Raw genomic sequence first — 22805 nt, 5'->3', positions numbered from 1 at the left:
ATAATATTTCTGCGATTTCCCCAGACAGTCTTCCCTTCCACATTACAGACATGAAAACGGACAGTGAGTAGCCTATGTTGTTGTAGTTAACAATAACAAGCATGGTTTTGTTAATCTCTCTCACTCAGTGTAGAGGTCTATAGGCTACATAAATGTTAAATATAGCACCAGTAAGGCATTCCTATTCCATCAAACTACAAAGAATTGATTTAAATAGGTTTAAAACTCAAGTCTGCCATTTCCGAAACCAAGATCCCTTTACACTCAACAACAACAAACTCAATGCCACATTCCACATTACACCATAAACACACATGAAAGTATTTTAGGAGATAAATAGGAAAGAATACAAACAAAAAGTTAATCCACATACAGCAATGCACAGAATAAACAACGTCATTACAAGGCTGTGGGAAAACAAAGGTGCTTCTCTCACCCTCAGGCTTTAAGCAGGAGGCAGGCTGCTCATAATATGGTTATATATGATTTTTTTTAGTTAGAAGAATTATATAGCCAATAAAAAATGACCAATACATTTTTTCCAATAATTGAAAAAGGTGAGCGAGTAGCTGTTTGGACCGTCGCATTAACAAATATTGTGTCCATTATAAAATCACAAAACAACACTGAGACTGAAGAAGGTTCAGAAAGTACAAAGTTACACTCTCGTTTTATGTTCACTAGGGATGCACTGATCTGATACCGGTATCAGATTTTTCGCAGATACTGGAAAAAGAGCTGGATCGGATATTGGCTTCCAAATCAGTTCAGTCAATATCCTGGTTGGACATATACATTGATGTAATAAGACTATTTACTGGCCATAATTGGACCAGAAAGTCTCATATGATTTGAACTTTTTGTTGTACACAGGTGTTCTGTAGTTGCTTTAGAAATAAATAACAGCTACATCACACATTCAGAGCAGTTTTGTCTTACTTTATTTTTGCTTTTAAAAGTGCACTGCTCAACTTTTCTGGTGGAGGTTCCGCTACCTATTTGTCTCCTGGAATGCTCCATAATATGACATTAAACATATCCGTCTATTATTTATTGATTATGGGTGTTTCTATTGGTGAAAAATACAGTAATTCCTTCTGTGATAGGGGCGACTCTCCACTGATCTGAATTGTAATGTAGCGTAGTGCTGTATCCAGTGGTGGAGTTAGCAGTTTGGGGGCCTTAGGCGAACGTGAGTTTTGGGCCCTCATTATAATGCTGCCCCCCCCCCATTCTTCTTGAGACACACACATCTCTATTTTTCTGAAACTTGTCTGATTAATTAGGCAGCTTACTAGATCACCAAGGGGAGATGACAGTTAAATAGATTTGACAATCAGATACTATTTTGATAGTGTTTTCCTTTTTAAAACTATTCTCATTTAATGCCATACTGAGAGAAAATCAAATTGCTCTGAGGCCTTGGCTATTAGTGGCACTGAGGGCAATTGGTTGCGGGGCCCCTCCAGGTTTGAGGGCCCTAGGCGGCTGCCTACTTTTGCCTAATGATAGCACCGCCTCTGGCTGTAACCTGTTTGTCTCCCTTGTGATAGATAGGTTTAATCTATAGTGTCGCACATTCTAGATAACATTTCCATGGAGATAAGCAGGTGGTGGACCCTCCACTAGAAATGTTTCACGGTGGGCCTTTAATGCTTTTTTCAGACTCTGCATTGGTATTGGTTAATATTGGTTATCCGCAGATACTTAAAGTGAAAGTATCAGAATCGGTATCAGAAGCTGGGTCAGTGCATCCCTATTCAATACCACACAATCACCTATGTCTTTCTAACTTAATATCTGTTCAGGAACCTGCCCCACAGAAAAACTACATTATAAACATGATTTTTTATTTTGAACATCAAAATAAAGATTATTTGGTGTATTTGGTGTAACACATATTTAACACCAGCCATCTTTTGCAAAACCAGTATTCTAATTCTAAATCTAAACTCAAATATTTCATCATGTAAACGTGTGAGCACAGTGAAGCACTATCCAGACCCAGTGCTCTTGGGGCTCCTGGATTTGGCAGTTTGTGAGCTGGTTCGTCCAATGGGAATAAAGGATTCTGTCGTTATGAGGATGCTTGGGATCCGACCAATGGTTCTTCTTGTTACGGGTACATCTGCAAAATCACCATTCTGTCAGACAAAATGTTATACAGCACATTAGACTGAAAATCTAAAGATAAACCTGGAGTATTTGTGCCTCCAATTAGTTTTTAAAAATCAGCTAACATAAACTGGCTACAATTTCTTGTTTATGCTGATTATAACAGTTACAGTTGAAAAGTAATTTATTTTAATGTCATTATTTAAAGAGGGGGTATTACAATTTTTTGGGTTATTAATTGCTAACACATAACACACGCAAAGTAATGCGCCCTTCAGAGCACTATTACAACACAGTCAATGTGCATTCCAATTAAACTACAGTATTTTTCAGACTATAAGGCACAGCGGATTATAAGGCTCAATATCAATAGTGTTGAATTGTCTCATCTATTTTCATACATAAGGCACATCAGATTATAAGGCGCACTAAGCGAAACATATAGTGATTCTTATAGATTCATTCCAGCAGTGGCGCGACAAAGCAGACAAAGGGTCTAAAGACTGACGCACTGGTCGCCAAATTACTTCTGGACAGGAAACTTCTGCTTATTATGAAAACCTACTTTATTTCCAAGAGCTAGACAAACATTTTTCAAGACACGAATGCGATATCCTATGTCTGAAAACGTAATTTTCAATGCAAAGAAAGAGTCCGCTTGCAGCTGCGTGTTGTAGTAGTAGCTTCATTCGCACTGAATCTTCGCGCACCCCTCTCTGCACCCCTTACTGCTCCTCTCCCCGCTCCCCGTTTTGCTCTTCTCCCTGCTCATCACCTCTCCGCGCACGGAATCTCCCCGCACGGAATCTCCGCGCACCGCTCCCCTCTCCTCTCTCCTCGCTCCCCGTTCCGCTCTTCCCGCTGCTCCTCACTTCTTGTCCGCGCACGAAATGTCCGCGCACCCCCTCCCCCCGCTCCTCATTTCTCCACCTTGCCTAACCAACACTGTAGTTAGTTGTTTACAAGTCATGTGCAGCGATGAGTACTTGTTTTCTAGAAACAAACCTGTTTCTGGCGTAAGGAGGAGGAGGGAGGAGGCGTTTCTACGTAGGGAGCTGTGGGGGAGGGGGGTGGTTTCACGCATGCGCAACATTTGAAAAAGGACAAACAGTCGCTGGATTTCTCGTTCCTTGGAAAATCCTCTATACAACCTTTAATGTGGGTGGATAATAAAGTTTTTAATTCCTATGAGGAGGACTCAAATATAGTTTGAGTAATAACATGTTTAATGCAGCTTTGCGTGCATTTGTTTACATTTTACAAAAATTAAACTTAAAACAACATTCTTAATTTGCATAAATTATAAGCACTGAAAAAAAAACAGCTAGCTCCTTGTGCACTGCTGCAGTCAACTTCTGTCGGACAAAAGGACACGAATTCTATCGCAATGGAGAGATTGTAACTCTGCAGGTCATATGCATATATATATATATATATATATATATATATATATATATATATATATATATATATATATATATATATATTATATATATACACACATATATATATATATATATACACACACATATATATATATATATATATACACACATACATTAGAGCCTGACCGATATATCGGTTGATATGGGCACCTGGAGGCATATCAGCTATCAGCAGATATGCTTGCTGATAGGGGCCGATATTTCACGTGGGCATGTGACACGTCGTTATAAATCTTAGACTCTCTACATTCTGTTCATTTAATCCAATTTACAGACAGATAAATGTCCTAATATGTGGCTCCACATCAGTATTTATCTGCGGAGTCATTTGTCTGTGTGTGTCCGTACTGTCCCTGAACACACCCCCAGAGTCACGTCACTCACGTGTGTTTGTTTACCCCCGCAGACATAGATCCAAACACTGAGATTATATTCTTTTTACGGACAATCGGTTTGAGTCTGGATTAAAAGGACTTTTATTAGTGCAGACTTGTGATGTGAGGAGGAGCCTGTGTGAGCGGTAAGTGTTGGAAATATGTCGACTTTGAAGCTAGTTTTGGTCATTCGTTATGGGTTAGCTGCTGTAGCTCCCGCACATAAACAGGCTGTTTTCTATTGGCCTATTGTAAAGTGAATATATTGGCCATATATTTGTTACTGGACCTGCATTGATATGCAAATGAGCTGTGAATAGACGTGTGACTTATGACATTTGCGCATATAATTAATTACCGTGGCGCGCACGCATTTACGGCTAAAGGCTAATAGCGCTACTTTCTTTACTAGTTATGGGTCCGTCGCGAACGAAATAGCTCTCAGAGCCGGCTCTTTGAAGCGAACGATGGGAGCCTGATCCTTATTAGGAGCCGTGTTTTCTCTTTCTCTCACTTTTTTTCTCTTCACGCCGCGTGCGGACTCGTGGTAGTTTGACAGCGGCTGAAAACGAAACTTTGAGAAATTTGCGTGTACATAGGATAAAAAAAAACAAAAAACAAAAAAAAACGAGCATATTTGGCTGTAGTTTATCATAAAATAAATAAACCAGGACTAATCTTGGGCATGAGATAGAGACCGAGTCCCGACACTTAGTCCTGGTTCAGTTTTGGTTTAGTCCTGTTTTACACATGGTCTAGATCTGTTTTAGTCCTGGTTTAGTCCTTTTTCAGTCCTGGTTTAGACCTGGTTCAGTCCTGATTCAGTCCTGCTTTAGACGTGCTTTAGACCTGCTTGCAACAAAACAATCTGAAGAGCCGCTTGGGAGCCAAAAGAACCAACAGCTTTTAGTGAGCCGAGCCAAAAGAGCCGGTTCTCTAAAAAGAACTGGAATACCATCACTAGTGTCTAGAATGTGATGCAAAAATGCCATTAAGCCAACCTACTGTCTGTAAATATGATGTAAAGAGGCAGAATAACAATAAATGTTGCCTAAATAAACCCAATCTAAAATCCACCAGAGCCAAACCTAAGTTTTTTAAACAATTCAACATTTACAGTGAATTTTTACATCACTAAATATATCGGTGATAATATATCGGCTATTGGCAGCTCCAACTCCCATTATATAGGTTTCATATCGGCCACAGCAAAATCCATATTGGTCGGGCTCTAATATATATATGTAGCATTTCACTGATGTCATAAATGCCAAAGCAGAACTATACTTCGTCCTTTATTCCGCGAGTCTCCTGACTACGGTAGCCGTAATGCTCCGACAATCCATCAAGTGGTACGGCTTCGTAGTTTACCAAAGTCGTACTAAAATATTTTGACAGATCTTTGAGCGACATGTGCCATATAAAATTGGTTTAAAGTTGGTAAGAACAACCAGAATTTATACATAAGGCACACGGGATTATAAGGTGCACTGACGATTTCTGAGACAATTAAAGGGTTTTAAGAGCGACTTATATTCCGAAAAATAAGGTACTGCACATTGCATCAGGTCTGTGAAGTTGTGTATTGTTTTGTATTATGCTTTTGTATATTTATGAAAAATGGCCCTGTGGAAGCATGGGTGACATAGGCTTATGGGCAGAGCATTGGTACAGCTAACCGTAAGGACCGTAAGGTTTGAATAGGGCCCAGGAGAGGTCGCTAAATACATGTTTTTGATGATTATAACATGGTAGAAAGCTCCAAAAAGTAAATGTTATCTTCCCCCTCTTTAAATATAACATAGGACATTCTAATAATAATTGTCATATTTTTATTACAAAATTACATAATGTACTTACTTCAAAGTTTAAACTGATTATTTAAAAGTATACTATAACTATAATTTAAGTCTTGACATGTACATGTTTCACGTAAATGTAGATGACCAAAGGACATGTTTTGGGGGGGTTGGAGGTCCCTCCATTGTTGCTTGTGGATCTAACTGGTGCCAGACACAGGTTGCTAGAGTAGGCTTGACATCTTTAGTTTTGTTTTATGTAGATAAGTCCAGTTATTGTAAAAAATATTCATAAACCAGCCACCCACATCGGCATACTGACACTTCAACAGCCAGTAATAATAAAGATAACAGTGTGAAAACTTCCAGAACCTCATGTGTCTATGTTCTGACAGACTCCCCCTGGTGGTTGATATCTGCACATAAATGAATCCTGTTGGATGACGATAATACTCACAGTGGGGATGGTGCTGCGCTCGCTCAGGCCTCCCATAGAGAAGTCAGTGTCATAGGATGTCTGTAAGGATGACAAAGGCAGTTAGTCTAATGAGCCACAGACACAGGCTCCTCTGCGTTCTTTGTATTATCTGTCACATCAAATGCCAGCACAGAGATTCACGCTCCTGAATTAGACTCTGAGCCTCAGTGGACAGGGAGGGAGAGGACCATTTGTCTTCATTAGCTTTCAGAATGTTTTCAGAATTTAGCATCAAAGGAATGAATGACAGATTAGAGATTAGATTAGAGTTATTGTCATTTTACAAAACAGAACGGAACTTCAGTGGAGAGAAACAGCAGCACTATCTAAAATGGTAAAATTACTAAAGAGGGTGTGCTTTGGAGCTTTCTACCATGGTATAATGTTCTTCCCTCGTCAAGGACAAGCCTAGAGTGGTTTTGTATGTCATTCATGCATGTTTAAGTAATCTTGTGAACCCTCCTTATGGTTAGCTGTAAGGTTCTATCACCCCTGCTCCCACACAACAATTTTCCATAAGTATACAAAAGCATGATACAAAATGGAATATGAGTGTTTTTTCTGTAACAGAGGGGTGTTATGCTAACTGCGTCTGAAGTTGAAGCAACTGATTACGAGCCGAGGTAGATGGCAAACAGTCTTTTCGTGGATCGTGTGCTAGCAAATAGTCCTAGCTATGCTGTTTCCCATTTTTCTGTGGTTTGTTTAAACTGTTTTCCACAATAGTGTCAATGACCGATGTCACAAACCCAGCGAATCAGGAAGGCACAAGTCACAGTGACATGGTCCAATAAGGACAGCAACTAGAGCTCCTACGTCAGCCTATCAACGTTTTCAGGCGTCCACACAGTGCCAGATCAGATCCGTACTCAATTGAATTCGTGGGAGTTGGTGACACCAGATCGTTCCGTCTCTGGAGCCCTTTTCCATTGGATTAGTGTGAACGAACACTACATCCACAATGAGAACGACTCGTATATGTACTAGTGTGGATGGGGCCTTAGTGCGGAGAGCAAAGGGAGAGTGGGGTGGAGTCAAAATGTTAATACATTGTTTTCTTTATGTTATTTAAAAACACAAACATGGTGATATCTTGGCAATATAATGACACAGCAGCGCACAGTATGATATCATCAAATTTTGTTTAATGATATATTTTTGCACAGTAAATGTTACACAGTAGGGCTTTAATAGAAGTGGATTAGATGGAGATGGATGGTACCTTTTCAAAGATCCCAGAGTCGTGGCTCTTAATCTTGAAGCTGGAGGAGGGTTTGAAGTCGGCGTTCTCGACTGTGTCTCTGCTGATGTCACATGACACCTGTCGACTGGCCGGTCTGGAGCTCAGACTGGACAGATCCGCCTCAGTGTCCGTCATACCCTGAACCACAACAACAGACACACAGTAACAGTTGGAGAATTGGAGAAAAACTGTTGAATGTGATGGAACCAGATGAGTTTCAGTTTGAAGAGATTGCCTTTTTCTTATCTGCAGATTATGTAGCTCTCAGTTCAAGACAAATTTCCTGAATCCTGACTGGTGATAAAATTCCCTGCTTAAAATTCACCTGACCTGCCTCTGTGTTTCCACACTTTTCACATCATCAGGAACCTGGGAGGCTTGTGTTCGCTACAAATATTACTTAAATTGGGCCTAGTTTGGACCCATTATTTTATTGGAATTATGAACTTAAAATTAGATATAGACGATATACTGGTTGGTCAATAATTGCACTTTTTAACATATTGGCTGTTGTCCTTAAATCCCCAGCATATGCCGATATTTTGTTTTGACCAACCTGCTGCCTAAAGTATACACATAAAGCTTTAGCTGTGCAGAGAGATAATTGCTCAAAACCTGACTATAGGTCTTGTGTAAGTTTGCGCTTGGTGAATTTACAGTAAAATTAAAGGTGCATTACGCAACTTTTCTCGTGGAGGATCCCTCACCTGCTTGTCTCCAAGAAGATGTTATTGCTTTGTCAAGAAAGTTCCACGATAGACATTAAACGTACAGTATCTATCTCAAGGGAGACAACTATAGACTACATTACAGGTAAGAGCTGTGGAGAGTCGCCCCATTCACAGAGAGACTTATTGTATTTTTGAGTAGCAGAAGCACAGATAATGAAAAAATGCTAGATAGATGCGTTTAAAGTCATACCATGGAACATTCCGGGCAAAGCAATGACATCTCCAAGTAGGTGACGAACATTCCATCAGAAAAGTTGCGCAGTGCACCTTTAAATTACAGAATTTGTCGAAAATTATCAAAAATATTTGATTTGATTCGTTTTTATTTCGAGTTTGTGCCAAGAGAGAAACAATAATTATATACATACTAGATCTACATTATAAACAACAGAAAAGCAGATTTCTCGAAAAGGAGCGGGAAGAAGAAAACTATGCAACTATGCATACGAAATATAATCCAATTCCTTTCTTTTTTCTTGTATTGTAGTGTATTATGGTCGTACAAACTAATAATAATGATAAAGAAGGCACAGAAGTTTATTGTTTATGATCGTACAAAATAAATCGCAATAAGAATAAAAAAATTTAAGGATATTTTTTGTTTCATTTATGGTCGTATAAACTAATAATAATGATAAAGAAGGCATACAATTTATTGTTTATGATAGTAACAAAATAAGCAGTAAGTACCTGGCATTGCCCACGAAAAACCAACCAACCTCAATCAAGCTCTCGCACAGTATACAAGTGTAATTACTCAGTTGTTACCGATTCACTGTCTGAGACGGAGGAGAGGCGGGACTTGGCGGTGCTCTGTCTCCTCAGGTGGGAGCTGTTGTCTGAAGTCTGACTGGTCACAGTGGAGCGCCGTGTGGAGATGAAGCTGCTGCTGGCGGAGCGCAGGTCACGAGGATGCACACAGAGCAGAGTCCCCAGGAACGGGATGTACTTCGCCAGGGCTATTCTGTACACACACAGGGAGATACACGCAGGCCTGTCACGATAATTGACAATATATAAAAGTTTGAGCTATACCGTTTGTGGCCAATATTTATTTATTGTGTGCACATTTTCTTAAATTAATGGGAAATGTTTTGTTACTTTTTGGCTATATGTGTCATGGTTTGTGTTTTGTCTTCATTAGTTTACATATTTTGGTGTGTCTTATTCCTTTTAGTTTTAATTTGGCATGTATCCTGTGTGATTCACTTATTCCTTGTTTGAGGTATATTTTAGCCTCATGTTTCCAATGTCTTTTGTTGGTGCATTGTCATTGTCCTGTCATCTGTTTTTTCATCACTGGTGCTATTTTGTCAATAAAAAAAATATTATTTATAACTTTTGCATTTTGAGTCTTATTCTGATCATCTCCTTGTGACAATATGATAAGATTTAAAATGTAAAAGGTTGAATTAATAACTTGCATGACTCATTACAGATGCAAACAAAGTATTTTTTACTAATGTTGTAGATTTAGAAGAGTTTTTGTGGTTTAAATCTGCTCTTGGGTTTTTGTGTCAGTGGCATAAATTAGTTTCAGTATTATCACTTATCTTCTATGTTTACTTCAGCTAAATATCACACTTCAAAATGTTTTATCGTGACAGGTCTAAATACATGGATAAAATTCAGCACTGACATCCAGGGCTTTAGGCTTTACTTCGTGCAAATCCAAAAATCCACTATATTTACTGATACTTTGCAGCTGATGCCACCAACATTCCTTGATGGTTTGGAGCTAACTAGAGACACTGTTCTGTCTAAAGTTATGTTACTCAAGTTAGACTTTCATCTGATCTTTATTTTAACACAGTCTCATCCTAAACACCTGATATATTGATCTGACTCTGACACTTGGTGATTGAGCCTGAAAATATGTTGTTTAAATCCATTTTGTTAACTTCCTTGAGTTTAAAGACTTTTTTGGGGCTGTGCATGTGCATGTGCTTGTGTCACCATGGAAACTGCTGAACATTCCACCACAGACATACATGGAGAACCCCCTCATTATTATAGTAAATTTTATGAACAAAATGCAGCACAGAGACCATAAAAGACAACAGCAAAATTGCTCAGTTTGATCTTACTAATCCTTGTGTCATCTGTTAGTAAAAGACAACAGCATCTACAACGAAGCCACTGAGAATGATTTAGAAAAAGGGCAATCAAAATATTATAAGAAATCTGTTAGCCTGAGATGACATTTTCTTAGCTTTTCCTTAGGTTTTGTCTTTTAAAACTGATGTATAAATGTTTGCACAGAAGAGCTCCAGGTATCCCCAGTAATCTCACAGTCTGACTCAGAGCAGTGGACTCCATCACAGCCTCTAATGAGAATGTGAAGGTGCCCCTGAGAAAAATACCCCTTATTTCACACAAACCCGGTATATTTATGCTTTAGACTTTTTCTCTCAAACAGAAAACACTTTGTTCCTCCTTGTGACGTCATGTGGTAATACCCGAAGTGCTCCCCTATGTTTTAAACTCCATACACCTTCACTTGAATTAATAATTTCAGACCTGGATCTCTAATGAACAAAAGCTGTTAAGATAGCTCGTAGCTGTTAACTTGAAAACTACCACCTCATGACATCACAAGGTGGAACAGAGCATTTTGAGCATTGGAGATGTACACAGACTAATAAGAAAGAGTTACTCAAATGTGTAAATGAAACAAAACAACTTCAGGTATGTTTCTGAGGAGATAACATTATAACATGACTTAAAACTCACAAGAATTTTGGATAATATATATATTATATTATATTATATTATATATACAATATAGAATAATTAAAAGCAAAACCATGATATCATAAAATAGCAATAAATAGGTAAAATAAATTAATTAAATGCAGAGGACCACACAATTCACACAGTGTTAAAATCCAGAGAATTAAAGTGGGCTCAAGTCCCTCCCAGGCCTTAAATGGGATTAGCCTAGTCAAACTCTGTTGACTAAGACTATCTGTCAGATCGACTTTGGGATTGGCAGACACTTTGACAGTTTCACTCCACATCTGTTTCTCGAACGTTTCTCACTAAGTACCACCTAAGAAAATATTTAGCCTTCGAAGTACCACTAGATCTAAACCAGATCTATAACAGGGCAATTGTAGGTCTAAACTACAGCTAAACCAAGCCCAAAATAGGAATATACAGTTGTTGTACTATTTCTAAACAAGTACTAACCCAAAGGAGGACAAAAATGTGGATTAAATAGAATCAAAATTCAACAAATGTCTGACCTGGAGAGGAATATGTGTACCGCCTGAAGAAGATCACGTACCACAGTTTGAGAAACGCTGGTCTACAAGATAATACTGACATTCTGAAGTTTTTCTAAGAAAGTATTTGTATTTGTTGATACTTGAATTTCAACTAAGACATTTACTGCCTTAAACACATTTCTGAAGACAAAGCAAACAACCAAAAAAAACAAACAAAACAACAAAACATTATAATACGTTGTAGGCTAAAATCAGACTGTGAATAGTCTTATTACATCAAAGTAAAGTCCAACCAGGATATTGGCCTAAGTGATATAATGGAACTGGTTCCAATGAAACTGCAAAGTGGACAATTATTCAATACCAGTGGCGATATCGATGCATCCCTGCATGATTCCATGGAAATAGAAAGTTAAATCTTCTTGTACATAGATCAGTTTAATGCCATACTGTGGCCAACGGAGCAACATTTCCACGTGTCAGGTCTGTAGAAATACAAGCCTGCTCAAAGTGAGGATGCATGTTCTTCTATGTTTTTTCAAAGCAATAAAAACAAGTTTGTGCTAGCAGTTGGGTCCGAAGGGACAGAAAAGATCGCAAAGCTCTGGTTACCATGGTAATGTGTTAGCCTCTGTTGCTGTGAAAAAGCCTTACATGTGTCCATGCATGAATGTTCCATTTTTTATTTTATGGTGAAAGTTGAGATAAGTAAGGTGGGTGACTACTTTGTTTTTTAAAGTTACTTCTGCTAACATGTTAACTTCTCCTAACTACTCCTAACCTTAACCATTTTTCTTTCCTTTAACATAATCCTGTTCTTAAACATAATCAGACCCTAACCTTAAAGGTTAGGGTCTTTTTAGAATGTTGTTACCTCCTCAGAAACATACCTGGAGTTGTGTTTTGTTTTATTCACACATGTCACATGCTGTGATGTCATGAAGCCATAGTTTTCAAGTTAACTAGTTCAATAGAGGTGGTCAATTCCAGGACTGAAATAATCCAAATGATTCTAGTGAAAGTGTACAAAGTTTAAAAAAACAGTGGAGCACTTCCTGTATTACCACATGACATCACAAGGTGGATCAGAAAGTTTTCAGTCTGAGAAAAGAACACAGCCTAAATCTGCAGGGTTTGTGTGTTAAACGTGTGAATGAAACAAAACACAACTCCAGGTCTGTTTGTGATGAGTAAATAACATTCTAACATAGATCTAACATAGATAACATAGAAAATAGCTCAAAATGGACCCTTTAACACATTTTAGAATGTTTTTACCTCACCGAAAACAATAGTCAGCCATGTTATTGCTTACTTAAGCAGGAACAAATTAGTTAAAGTGTCCCACATTAAACCTTATTCACTGAGTCAAATTCTCCCTAGTGGGGTTTTACATTCAGGTTAATGGAGTGCAGTGAGGCCTGTGTACAGGATGTTATTAATGAATTGCAGTGGTGGATGATTTTGCTCTATTTTGTTACGTAAGTAAAATACAGATACCATTGCAAAAGATTACTCATATAAAAGTATCACATTAAAAAAATCTAAATAAGTTTATTGAAATACCAGTTTAAAATGTACTTTAAAAAGTAAAAGTATTTTACAGAGATTTAGTTTTACAATTAAAAGGTGAAATGTTGTGATTTTGATAAAGAATATAACTGATTTTAAGTGATTCAACTGATTTCTTAATTTTTTCTGCTGTTTTTTTTGTGTGTGTGTTTCATTTATTTGGTTTGCTCGAAGTTGAGACGGAAATTAAAATAAAATGTACTAAAATACTTTAAGCCTCCACCGTTTCAGCAGGTCTCATAAAGAAAAGTACTTTTTACATTTCAGTCCAGATCTAATATAATGGAATAGAAAGTACAGATACATGCTCTCAAATGTACTGAAGTAAAAGTAAAAAGTATCCACTGTACTTAAATAAAGTACAAATACCTACATTTTTTACTTCCACTACTGATGGATTGATAGATTGATTGTTCAAAGTGAAAGGACAGGGGGCGCTCATGAGTGGGTTACCTGTACTTCGGGTGGGTGATGGCGTAGATGATGGGGTTGTGAATGGCGGAGGCTTTGGCAATAATGGCGGGAACAGAATTCATATAGGGAGTCAGCATATCTGCATACCTGTAAGAAGAGTCAAGAATATTTTAATATACACAAGTAGGAAGGAAGAGTCACAGTTAACAGAGCTGTACCTGAATTTTACTGTTTTAAAAATGTGAAAAACAGAACTAGTTCATTTGAAACTGTCCAAACTTATTCCTCATTTACCTCATGCATTCAGAGCATCCTAATTATTCATTACAATGAGTTTATAACTCCTTTCATTAACTTACTTCATACATGCACGTTTGAGCAATCCTGTATTGTCCTGAAGTTGAAGCAGAAGTATTCACAAAATTTCGGTTTCACCTAACCCTTAACTCAGCCTAATTCTGTATTTTATTTTTTTTAATCAGGCTTGCAAGGTTAGAAATGTCAGATCTTCAACAATATCAACAAGAAATAAAAATTCTACTGCTTGTTCCAGTGAAATACTGCGGTGAAGGCTTGTCACCTATTCAGTTTTGAACAGGACTTCATTGGACCTATTTGTAGTGTTAAGGTGCATTGTGTAACTTTTCTCGTGGAGGGTCCATCACCTGCTTGTTTCTATGGAAAAGTTATTGCTGTGCCTGGAATGTTCCACAATATGTGCTCAAAAAAAAACAGGCATTCTGACTGTGAGCGGGGTCGCCACTCCACAGATCTGACCTGCAACTTGGTCTGATTTGATCTCCATGAAGATAGAAAGGTTTAATGCCATACTGTGAAACATTCAAGACAAAAGCAATAACATGGAGAGAAGCTGGTGAAGGACTTTCTGCCACAAGGTTACATCATGCAGTTTTTAGCCATTTTAGACCAATTTACAATGAACAAAATATAAATAAACATAAAATAATGATGTCATAGTTTCATTCTAAATACTGAAAGACATATTATTTCTGAAGAAAACATTTGCATGTATTACCCTGAGAAAGCAGTGAGAGCCACAGCTGAATATGGAGACCAGGAGATGACGTAGAGCAGGATGACGATGAGGGCGATTTTGGCCATTTTCCATTCGTTCTGCATCCGGTGAAAACTCTTCATTGAGTCACGCCCACTGCTGTAACTGTGCACGCTGCCATTTATCTTCCCCACAGCACTGAAACAACACAGAAGTTAGTGTGTACAATCTTATTTTAACATCTGCAACTGTTTTTATGGATGCACCGATACAATACTGGTTTGTCATATCAGCGCTGATACTGAAAATTTTGCTACATCGAATAGCAACTTCAAAATATTCATTCAGCTAATATCGTGGTTAGACAAGTAAATTGATGTAGGGCTATCAGTGGTGCAACTCAACAAAGTTAAAGTAGTAAAATACTGCACTTAAGTAAAAAAAAAAAAAAAAAAAAGCTATCTGTACTTTACTTAAGTAGATTTTAAAGTGGATACTTTTTACTCTTACTTCACTACATTTGAGAGGCAGTATCTCTACTTTGTACTGCACTACATGTTTGAACAGGGCTGAGAAGTAAAAGTATTTTTATTACTGTGTGAGACCTGCTGAAAAGGGTTTATTTTATCATGTTTATAACTTGAGCAAAGAAAAATATACAAATAAAAACATCTAGAAAAAAAAAAGATTCTGTTGTTTCTGTTGAACAAAATTCAACACAAATCTTTTTAAAATCTTTTTCAAAGCTTTATTAGAGCTCAAATTCTACTTTAAATACTTTTACTTTTTATTCTTTAAGTGCATTTTTAAAAAGGTAATTTAATACTATTACTTAAGTATTTATTTAAGTATTTTTTGCTCCAATAGCTTTACTTTTACTTAAGTAACAAAATTTTGTACTTCTTCACTTCACTGAGGACTATTTACTGATCTGTTTGGCCCAGAAAGTCTCAAAGTCCCATTGTTTAAAGAAAATAAACTATGTTTTCAGTTTCTGCATTGGTATTAGCAGATTATAGTTACAAGTTATAGTCTTGGGATTGGTATCAGAAATGAATAAAGCTTGATTGGTGCATAAGAAATGTGAGCTGCACAAATTCAGACTTACTGGTTAGTAGTTCGAATGGCCCTGAAGATGAAGTAATAACAGTAGATGATGATGAAGAGAGGCAGAAAGAAGACGAAGATGAAGAGTAGCATTGTGTAGGCTCTCACAGATGGGGTGAAGGTCATGTAGTCCCAAGTACAGGAGGTCATCAGGCCTTCGGGCACGTAAGCACCTGAGAAAACAAGGACAAAACACAGGTCAGGTCTCTGCACATGTGACGCAAGAATATCTTTTTTAACTGTCCTGTATTACACAAAACAGACGTTTATACTGGTACATAGAGACATGCACATCCAATAAAAGTTGCCATACAAATGTGGCATTTGTAATCACTGTAACGATGTGGTAAAAACAAATACTCTCAAAGACACTTTTACCAACAGACTTTACAAATGAAGAAGTTTCGCAACATGCAACACCACTTTTGTTGTATACATTTTGGAGTGTGAATGCAGTTGTTTTTATGTTGGCAGGACTAAACGCAAATTTAAAGACCTGGCAGTGCGTAAATATGTCATTCATACTCAAAATACTGATTATCCTACAACAAAACACTACAAACGGGTTGGTCACAGTAGCCTGAATTCTTTAAAGGCCATGGTAACTGAGCATGTACCAGAGACTCTCAGGGGAGGAGATAGACTAAAGCACCTTTTAAAACTTGAGACTTTAAATCTATGAATAAAGAGCTACAACCTCCCCAGGATTAAATGAGGAAATGGACCTATCATCTCATCTGTAACACACGGATTGCAGTTTTTCATATTTGCAGCTCCTGTTATTCACTGGTGTATAATTCTTTTGTAAATGTGTCCTGCTGGATTTTCAATGTATGAACATGCACCACTTTGTCCAGAGTAGAGGTTACGGCTGACCTGTGCCCAGATTGGTGCACGCTCAAATTATTTTTATTATCACTTTGTCCCTTTTTAAAGATGTCTGTTTAAAAATGTATATTTACATGGTTGTATCACGTGACGTGTCATCATGTGACCTGTACATTTAAATACCACCAACACACACCAGTGAATTTTACATTCCCTCATGAAGACGCAAGTCAAAGCACATTAATAATAACAAAATCAAATCAAAGTATATCGGAGTGCCTCGGGTCTCCTTTTTCATCCAAAAAGTTGCCATTGCGTGCTGGGTCCAAAAACAAAAACAGATATACACTGCAGTTCTTTGAAGTTCCCAAATTTTAACTTCAATGACACCACAATGTGACGTTTTGGGGTCATGCCCTTCTTCAGACAACGTGAGCCTTAAGCCATTTTATAATGTTACCTCATTTTGTTTCATTCACACACGTTTGAGTAATCCTATTATTAGTCTGTCTACATCTCCAAGGCTCAAAATGCTCTGTTCCACCTTATGATGTCATGAAATGGTAGTTTTCGAGTTAACAAAGTTAAGAGCTACCTTTCACCTTTATTTAGTAGAGATTGGAAACTACAGGTTTGAAATTATCCAAATGATGTGTGTTTTTTGTTTGAGAGAAGAACTCTAAATATGCAGGGGTTTCCAGGTATATAACATTATGAGAGAAATTCTAATGGCAGTGTGCACCCTCAACACAGCACAGAAATGTAGTTTCTCTAACACTGCACCACCAATATCTTGTAAAATCAGTTTTCTTTCCAATTTTACAACATCAGAATGATTGAAGACCTGTTTCCACTCTTCCTTGTTAAATAGTCCTTGACATGAAAAATGGCAACAGCTTAGCCAGTCTGGTTATAAAACCTACTGTAGATCCTAAAAGTCTTCAAACCACTGTCAAAGCAGCACATTTTCATCAATCAATTTTATTTTTGTAAATCAGGATAAATCAAAATAAATGGTACTTTTAGCAAACTTTTAGACGAGTCAAATATTTTATATTTTCAGCATTAGGCTTTTGTTCAGTCTTCCAATTTAATTGTATTTAGTCCCATGCTTAATCATATGGAGCATTAATAGTAAGTTTGCTAATTAGCTATATGGTAATCAACATCTATAACTGTATTTAGTTATTAAAATACTTCTCCTCATTTTCAGTTTTAAACATGTCTTCGAACTGAAAACAGGCATATTATAAACATTACTTCAAATCCCATTTAACTATTAATATTAGTTTTTTTGTCATAAGTCTATGGGAAAAATGGAAAATCTTCTTCTGGAACCTGAACGGGCTTTAACTCCTGAGCTCCTACACATACTAGTATTTTTGATTCTACACCACCACATGTGATTCTAACATACTGGTCTATCACAATAATTACAAGATTGACTTATAGTTTAATATATGAAAGCTGGAACAACATTTTTAGGGCCAATATTTATTCAGTGTACACTTTTTTTTTTTTTGCACTACTGAGAAATTTTTTGTTATTTTTTGGCTTTACAGTAAGATTTAAGCCATAAAATGTTCTTAATAACTAATTTCAGATTCAAACTCAACTGAAGTATTTCATTTAAGTTTGTTTATTGCAGCTCTTTTTAAAAAAAATACTGTCTTGTGGTTTAAATCTGCTGTTGGGTTTTGGGCATGAATTACTTTCAGTATTATCATTTAGTGTCTATATTGACTTCAGTAATCAATCAAAACATATTTCAAAATTTGTTATTGTGACAGGCCTGCTAACACAGATCCGTGCTAGTCTTTTGCTTGTGCACTTACTCCAGCCAAAGAAGGGAGGCAGACTCCAGCCCAGAGAGTAGAGCCAGGCCGCGATAAGGATGAGGAGGGCCCGTTTCCGCGACAGCACTCCGATAGAGGTCAAAGGTCGCGTGATGACAAAGTACCGATCAACTGCGATCACTGTGAGCGTGATCATGGAACAGATCCCAAACAGAGCGCCACAGAATGCGTACAGCTCACACGCTACAAGGGAAGAATAAAAAAACGGTTTAATATTATTGATACTTTGCACTGACTGCTGACGTGCTGGGGTGTTTTACATGTCTCTCTATTAGCGGAATGTTAGTTACCATGGTGACACACATTAGCGAGCACAGACAAAAAATTTTCAGATGTCTGAAAACTCAATAAAAAATATTAAATGGATTTTATAAGAGTGACTAACTGAAAAAATTGACTTTTGAGATCATGTTCTAGTCATTTCCCTCACCATTTACTCACAGAAAGTTGTATTTAGGTTGATTGGTACGTGTAATCTTTAATCTTTTATTTTCAAGACATTATTTTGCTGATCAACCTCCGTGAATTTGTGATATACTAGTATATTAGGTGAGAGTAAGTATCACGTAATGTATATTTAATGAAAGATCAGCAGTCCCCAACCTGTTTTTCTAGTATGGACTGCTAATAAACATGCAGTTTTTTCAGGGACCAGTGGAGGGGGGCAAGGCCAGTAATAACAGAAAAAAATGATTATATCTCTTAACCTTAGTTTGAAAAGAATGTCTTAATAATCATGTATGCTCTTTCTTTCAATTTAGGTTCATTTGCACCATATTTTCAGAATAAATATAGTGGTAGACTAAAAAGAGTTTTACTTTTTTTGTTTTTTATAAAGAAGATACACAATATTTTCTCTGAGGCCTGGTTCCAGATGGCCCTGTAGGTTGGGGACTTCTGATGTAGATCACTATGGGCTCTGTTCATGCTTACGTCAGAGAACTAGAAACTTGTAAAAATGCGAATGATAACTTCCAGTAAGCTCTGTTGGTGATAGTAAATCTGACAAAATCTGGGAAAACTAAGAAAATGGCCCAGTTTTCTGCATCTCTTCATTGTATTCTTTCTTTTTTCCTTTTATAATTTCCTTGTTAATTTGTGCATTATCATTTGTCTAACTAACTTTAAAAAAAAAAAGACGCAATTGATAGGTTCTGTTATGTTTGGCAGATCAACAGTTAAAACCAGCTTCCTGTAAGTGACAATGAAATTATGTTATTAGAGTCCCTTCCCCCATGAAAAGCTTTGGCAGGTTGTGAAAACCGCTGCTCTGAATCCATGGTTTCACCACATGCTCAGTGTCGGGAACTACACCAGAAGTCATCATCCACATGTTTCCAAACGTCTCCCAGTAAGCATGAATAGATCCCATTTATAATGTCCTGTGATGCACTGTGATGTATTCTCAGAGGTGGCTGAAGTGCATAGCTGTGTGGGTGTTACCTTTCTCTCCAAAGATCCACCTCTTGTGCATGCTGGTGGTGAAGAAGATGGGTGTCTGGGTGACACACATCAGCAGGTCTGTTATTGCCAGGTTAATGATGAACATGTTAGCAGGAGTGCGAAGGCTCCGGCTCCTACAAACAAACAAAAGCACTATTACGAAAGACCAGTCATCATACCTCAGCCTGTCCTCCCCACACTCACAAACAAACCTTTTTTGCAGTTAAGGTTTTGATATGATTCTGTTCAAAGTTCACATTTTATAGGGCCCATATTACACTATTTTCTGATTTATGTTGATATAATGTTGTGTGGAGTTGTGATTTGTTCCATTCACACATGTTAAACACACAAGCCCTGCATACTTAGGGTGAGCTCAGTTCCACCTTGTGATGTTATTTGGTAATACAGGTGCACCACTGTGTTTTTAAACTCCACAGGCCTTCACTATAATCATTGATTTAAAATCAATGATTTCAGACCTGGAATCTCTAGGTAAAAGATAGCTGTTGACTTGGAAATTACAACTACATGACATCACAAGGTGTAACAGAGCATTTTGAGCTTTGGAGATGTAGACAGACTAATAATAAAGGATTAGTTAAACACAACACAAAACACAACTGCAGGTACGTTTTTGATGAGGTAATAACATTATAACACGGCTTAAAGCTCAAAAGAGTCACAGAACCAATAAACGTGTCCAAAAGAATGTAGATGACTGAAGTATGAAATTATATATATTAGTATAAATTATATACTAACTCATGTATTTCAGAACATGTTTGTACAGATCTAAACTGCAGGGTTAGCTGTTTTTATGCAGAATGAGGCAGGATATTTTGTTGATTGTGGAGAAAATTATCCTGTGCTTCACATTAATAAAAAGAGAGAAGTATTTTTCTGACATTTAGAAATTGCAGTAACAACAACTCCTGTTCTGTTTGCAGCAGTAAACAGATTAACAAACCCTCCAGCTGAGCTGCTGTTAGAACTAATTTCCCCATCTAAGTGCAGTGAGTTTGCAGTACTGTTTAATAGGGATGCACCAATCCATCTTTTTCTATTCCGATACCGATGTCTATACTATGGCTTTAAGAATCTGTTGACCGGTATTATTTCCTTTAAACACAAATGGCATGAGGAGAAATTATCCAAATATTTTTTGTTATTTAAAGTAATTACATAACAGCTATGAAAAAATACAAGTTCAATATTACAAGGATGTTATGGGAGCCAATATTGGTGAGTAAATGATCTTATTAGAACAATTTATATACAAAAATGGGATATCGACTAAACCGATATCTTGGGACCGATATCCAATCCATCAAAATTTTCAATATCGGCACTGATATCCAATACAAGTATCTTATCTCTTTGCTATTATATGCTGTGAGCTACTGTGTCCAAATAATGTCCCTTGTGGATCAATAAAGTCTAAGTCTATTGGTGCATCATTATTCTTTAATGACAAGGTTCAGGCCATTAAAAATCAATTTAATCATCAATTCCACACAGCAAATAACAGCTCTCCAGCCACAGACACTTAGAGCTGAGTCACTTCGCACCTGTAACTGACAAAATTGCCCTAGAGATCATCACCAGTCTGAGTTCATCTACATGCTGCCTCCATGTGTCTCCCAGTAGAAGTTTGTCCTCACTAGTTTGCTATCACCACTCGCTTACATAGATTGTTTGTTTGATTATTTACTTTGAACATTTACAATCAATTGAAAGTGAACTTAACAATCAAGGAGAAGAAAGTACATAGAAAAAAAAAGTAATAAATAAATAAAATAAAAAATATCTCAGAAACAAGAATGTATACATTTATCTCTAGTGGAGTGGGAGTGGCATGAAATAATAATAAAAATGGAAAACACCAACTTCCTGTGTTGACTCATTACACACAATTATTGAACATAATCACGTATTTGTTACCATTAAGTGTGTTTGAGTTGAGCCGAATGCTATGGGTGACGAACCACACTCCTTTAGTGCACTACTTTATACAGTCTACGATTGTGCTACTGTGATCTCAGTACGAATCTGTGGGAAACACTGAATTATGGTACTTCAAAAATAGCTACTTTCCTAAATGCGTTTCCTTCAATTTATCTTGATTAATGTTGTAGTCCTTCTTCTAATGATGATCAAGAGTTCTCCACACACAGATACAGTAGCAGCAGGTTAGACTCTATACATAATTCTATACACACATCTGTTGGACTGTCTCACCTGCTAAAGGCGTATATGACCAGAAAGTTGCCCACCATGCCCGTGATGCCGATGGCGAGGATGACGGAGCCGATGGTGAAGTGGGCGTGGTCAGGTACGTCCACTGTGGGGAAAGGGCCATTGGGCACCATGGCCACCTGGAGACAGAACAGAACAACAATCAAAATAACAATATATTGTATTGCTTAATATGATGATACAGTATATGATATATGATGATATGATGATATTGGGGGCTGCTGTATATTTTACTAAATAATTTTGTTACAGCACAGTTTTGTTGCTTGTTTGGAGGAAGGAAACTCTATGTTATTAGGTTCTTTTTTCAGACCAAGGGTTTGTTTTCATACCTGACAGTTTGGACTGCTCATTAGCGGTCTTCCTCAGAATCACATGATGTCACTGTGTGTCCTGTCAGCTAATATATACAGGTTTTAGCACAGTGGAGGCACCTATGGAGGCAGGACAACAGTGCCATCTGCAGTCCGACTTCCTCAGGACAGTATCCCAGGTGCGTAAGAGTAAAAAAGTCCCCTTGTCCCAGTTTATAGTCCCGTGGGTACGTTTTCCTATTTCAATTGCCTCTTTAATACAGAGACGATGTTTGTTGTCCTGAGGAAGGCCACAGGGAGCAGTCAAAACTGTCAGGTACGAAAACAAACCCTTGGTCTGAAAAAAAACAAAAAAAAAAAAAAACAAAAAAACAATAACAGAAATTATCAAAATTATCGACCAAATGAACCTCATTGGACTGCGATTTTCACTGTTCTGATGATTAAAATATTTGTGTTTCATATTAGCTTTGGATAAGAAGTGGTTTAACAAAAACTTTTAGCATCATAGCCCTGTTTTTTCCTTTAATTTTTATTGATCTGTGTCGAATCGATTTGAAATATATTGTATTGAATCGTATC

At 37.3% G+C, this 22805-nt stretch overlaps 1 protein-coding gene across 1 annotated transcript; it reads right to left on the bottom strand.

Annotated features, from left to right (window-relative positions):
- Nucleotides 1-1969: 1969 nt before the first annotated feature.
- Nucleotides 1970-22025, bottom strand: LOC110153158 (melanopsin-A-like). Its single transcript, XM_020917031.2, has 10 exons — nt 21892-22025; nt 19651-19784; nt 18187-18390; nt 15525-15696; nt 14438-14614; nt 13441-13548; nt 8954-9149; nt 7434-7592; nt 6191-6250; nt 1970-2144 (listed from the first exon to the last, which is right to left on the bottom strand). Exons 1-10 carry the CDS (start codon nt 22020-22022, stop codon nt 1995-1997), a joined length of 1491 nt encoding a protein of 496 aa, XP_020772690.2. The 5' UTR covers nt 22023-22025; the 3' UTR covers nt 1970-1994.
- Between the last annotated feature and the right edge of the window lie 780 nt (nt 22026-22805).

This window comes from Boleophthalmus pectinirostris, unplaced genomic scaffold (genome assembly GCF_026225935.1).
Source record: "Boleophthalmus pectinirostris isolate CB_2022bp ecotype Guang Dong unplaced genomic scaffold, ASM2622593v1 HiC_scaffold_5, whole genome shotgun sequence".
Taxonomy (NCBI): Eukaryota; Metazoa; Chordata; class Actinopteri; order Gobiiformes; family Gobiidae; genus Boleophthalmus; species Boleophthalmus pectinirostris.
Note: the sequence above shows the minus strand (reverse complement) of the source record. Positions and strands in the feature narration are given on the sequence as shown.

Coding starts and splice junctions, on each gene's coding strand:
- LOC110153158 (XM_020917031.2), bottom strand. CDS start 22,022: ATGGTGCCCAATGGCCCTTTCCCCACAGTGGACGTACCTGACCACGCC. Junction 18,391..19,650: donor GTGGATCTTTGGAGAGAAAG/GTAACACCCACA, acceptor CTTCCCTTGTAG/CGTGTGAGCTGTACGCATTC. Junction 6,251..7,433: donor ACTCTGGGATCTTTGAAAAG/GTACCATCCATC, acceptor TCATCCTTACAG/ACATCCTATGACACTGACTT.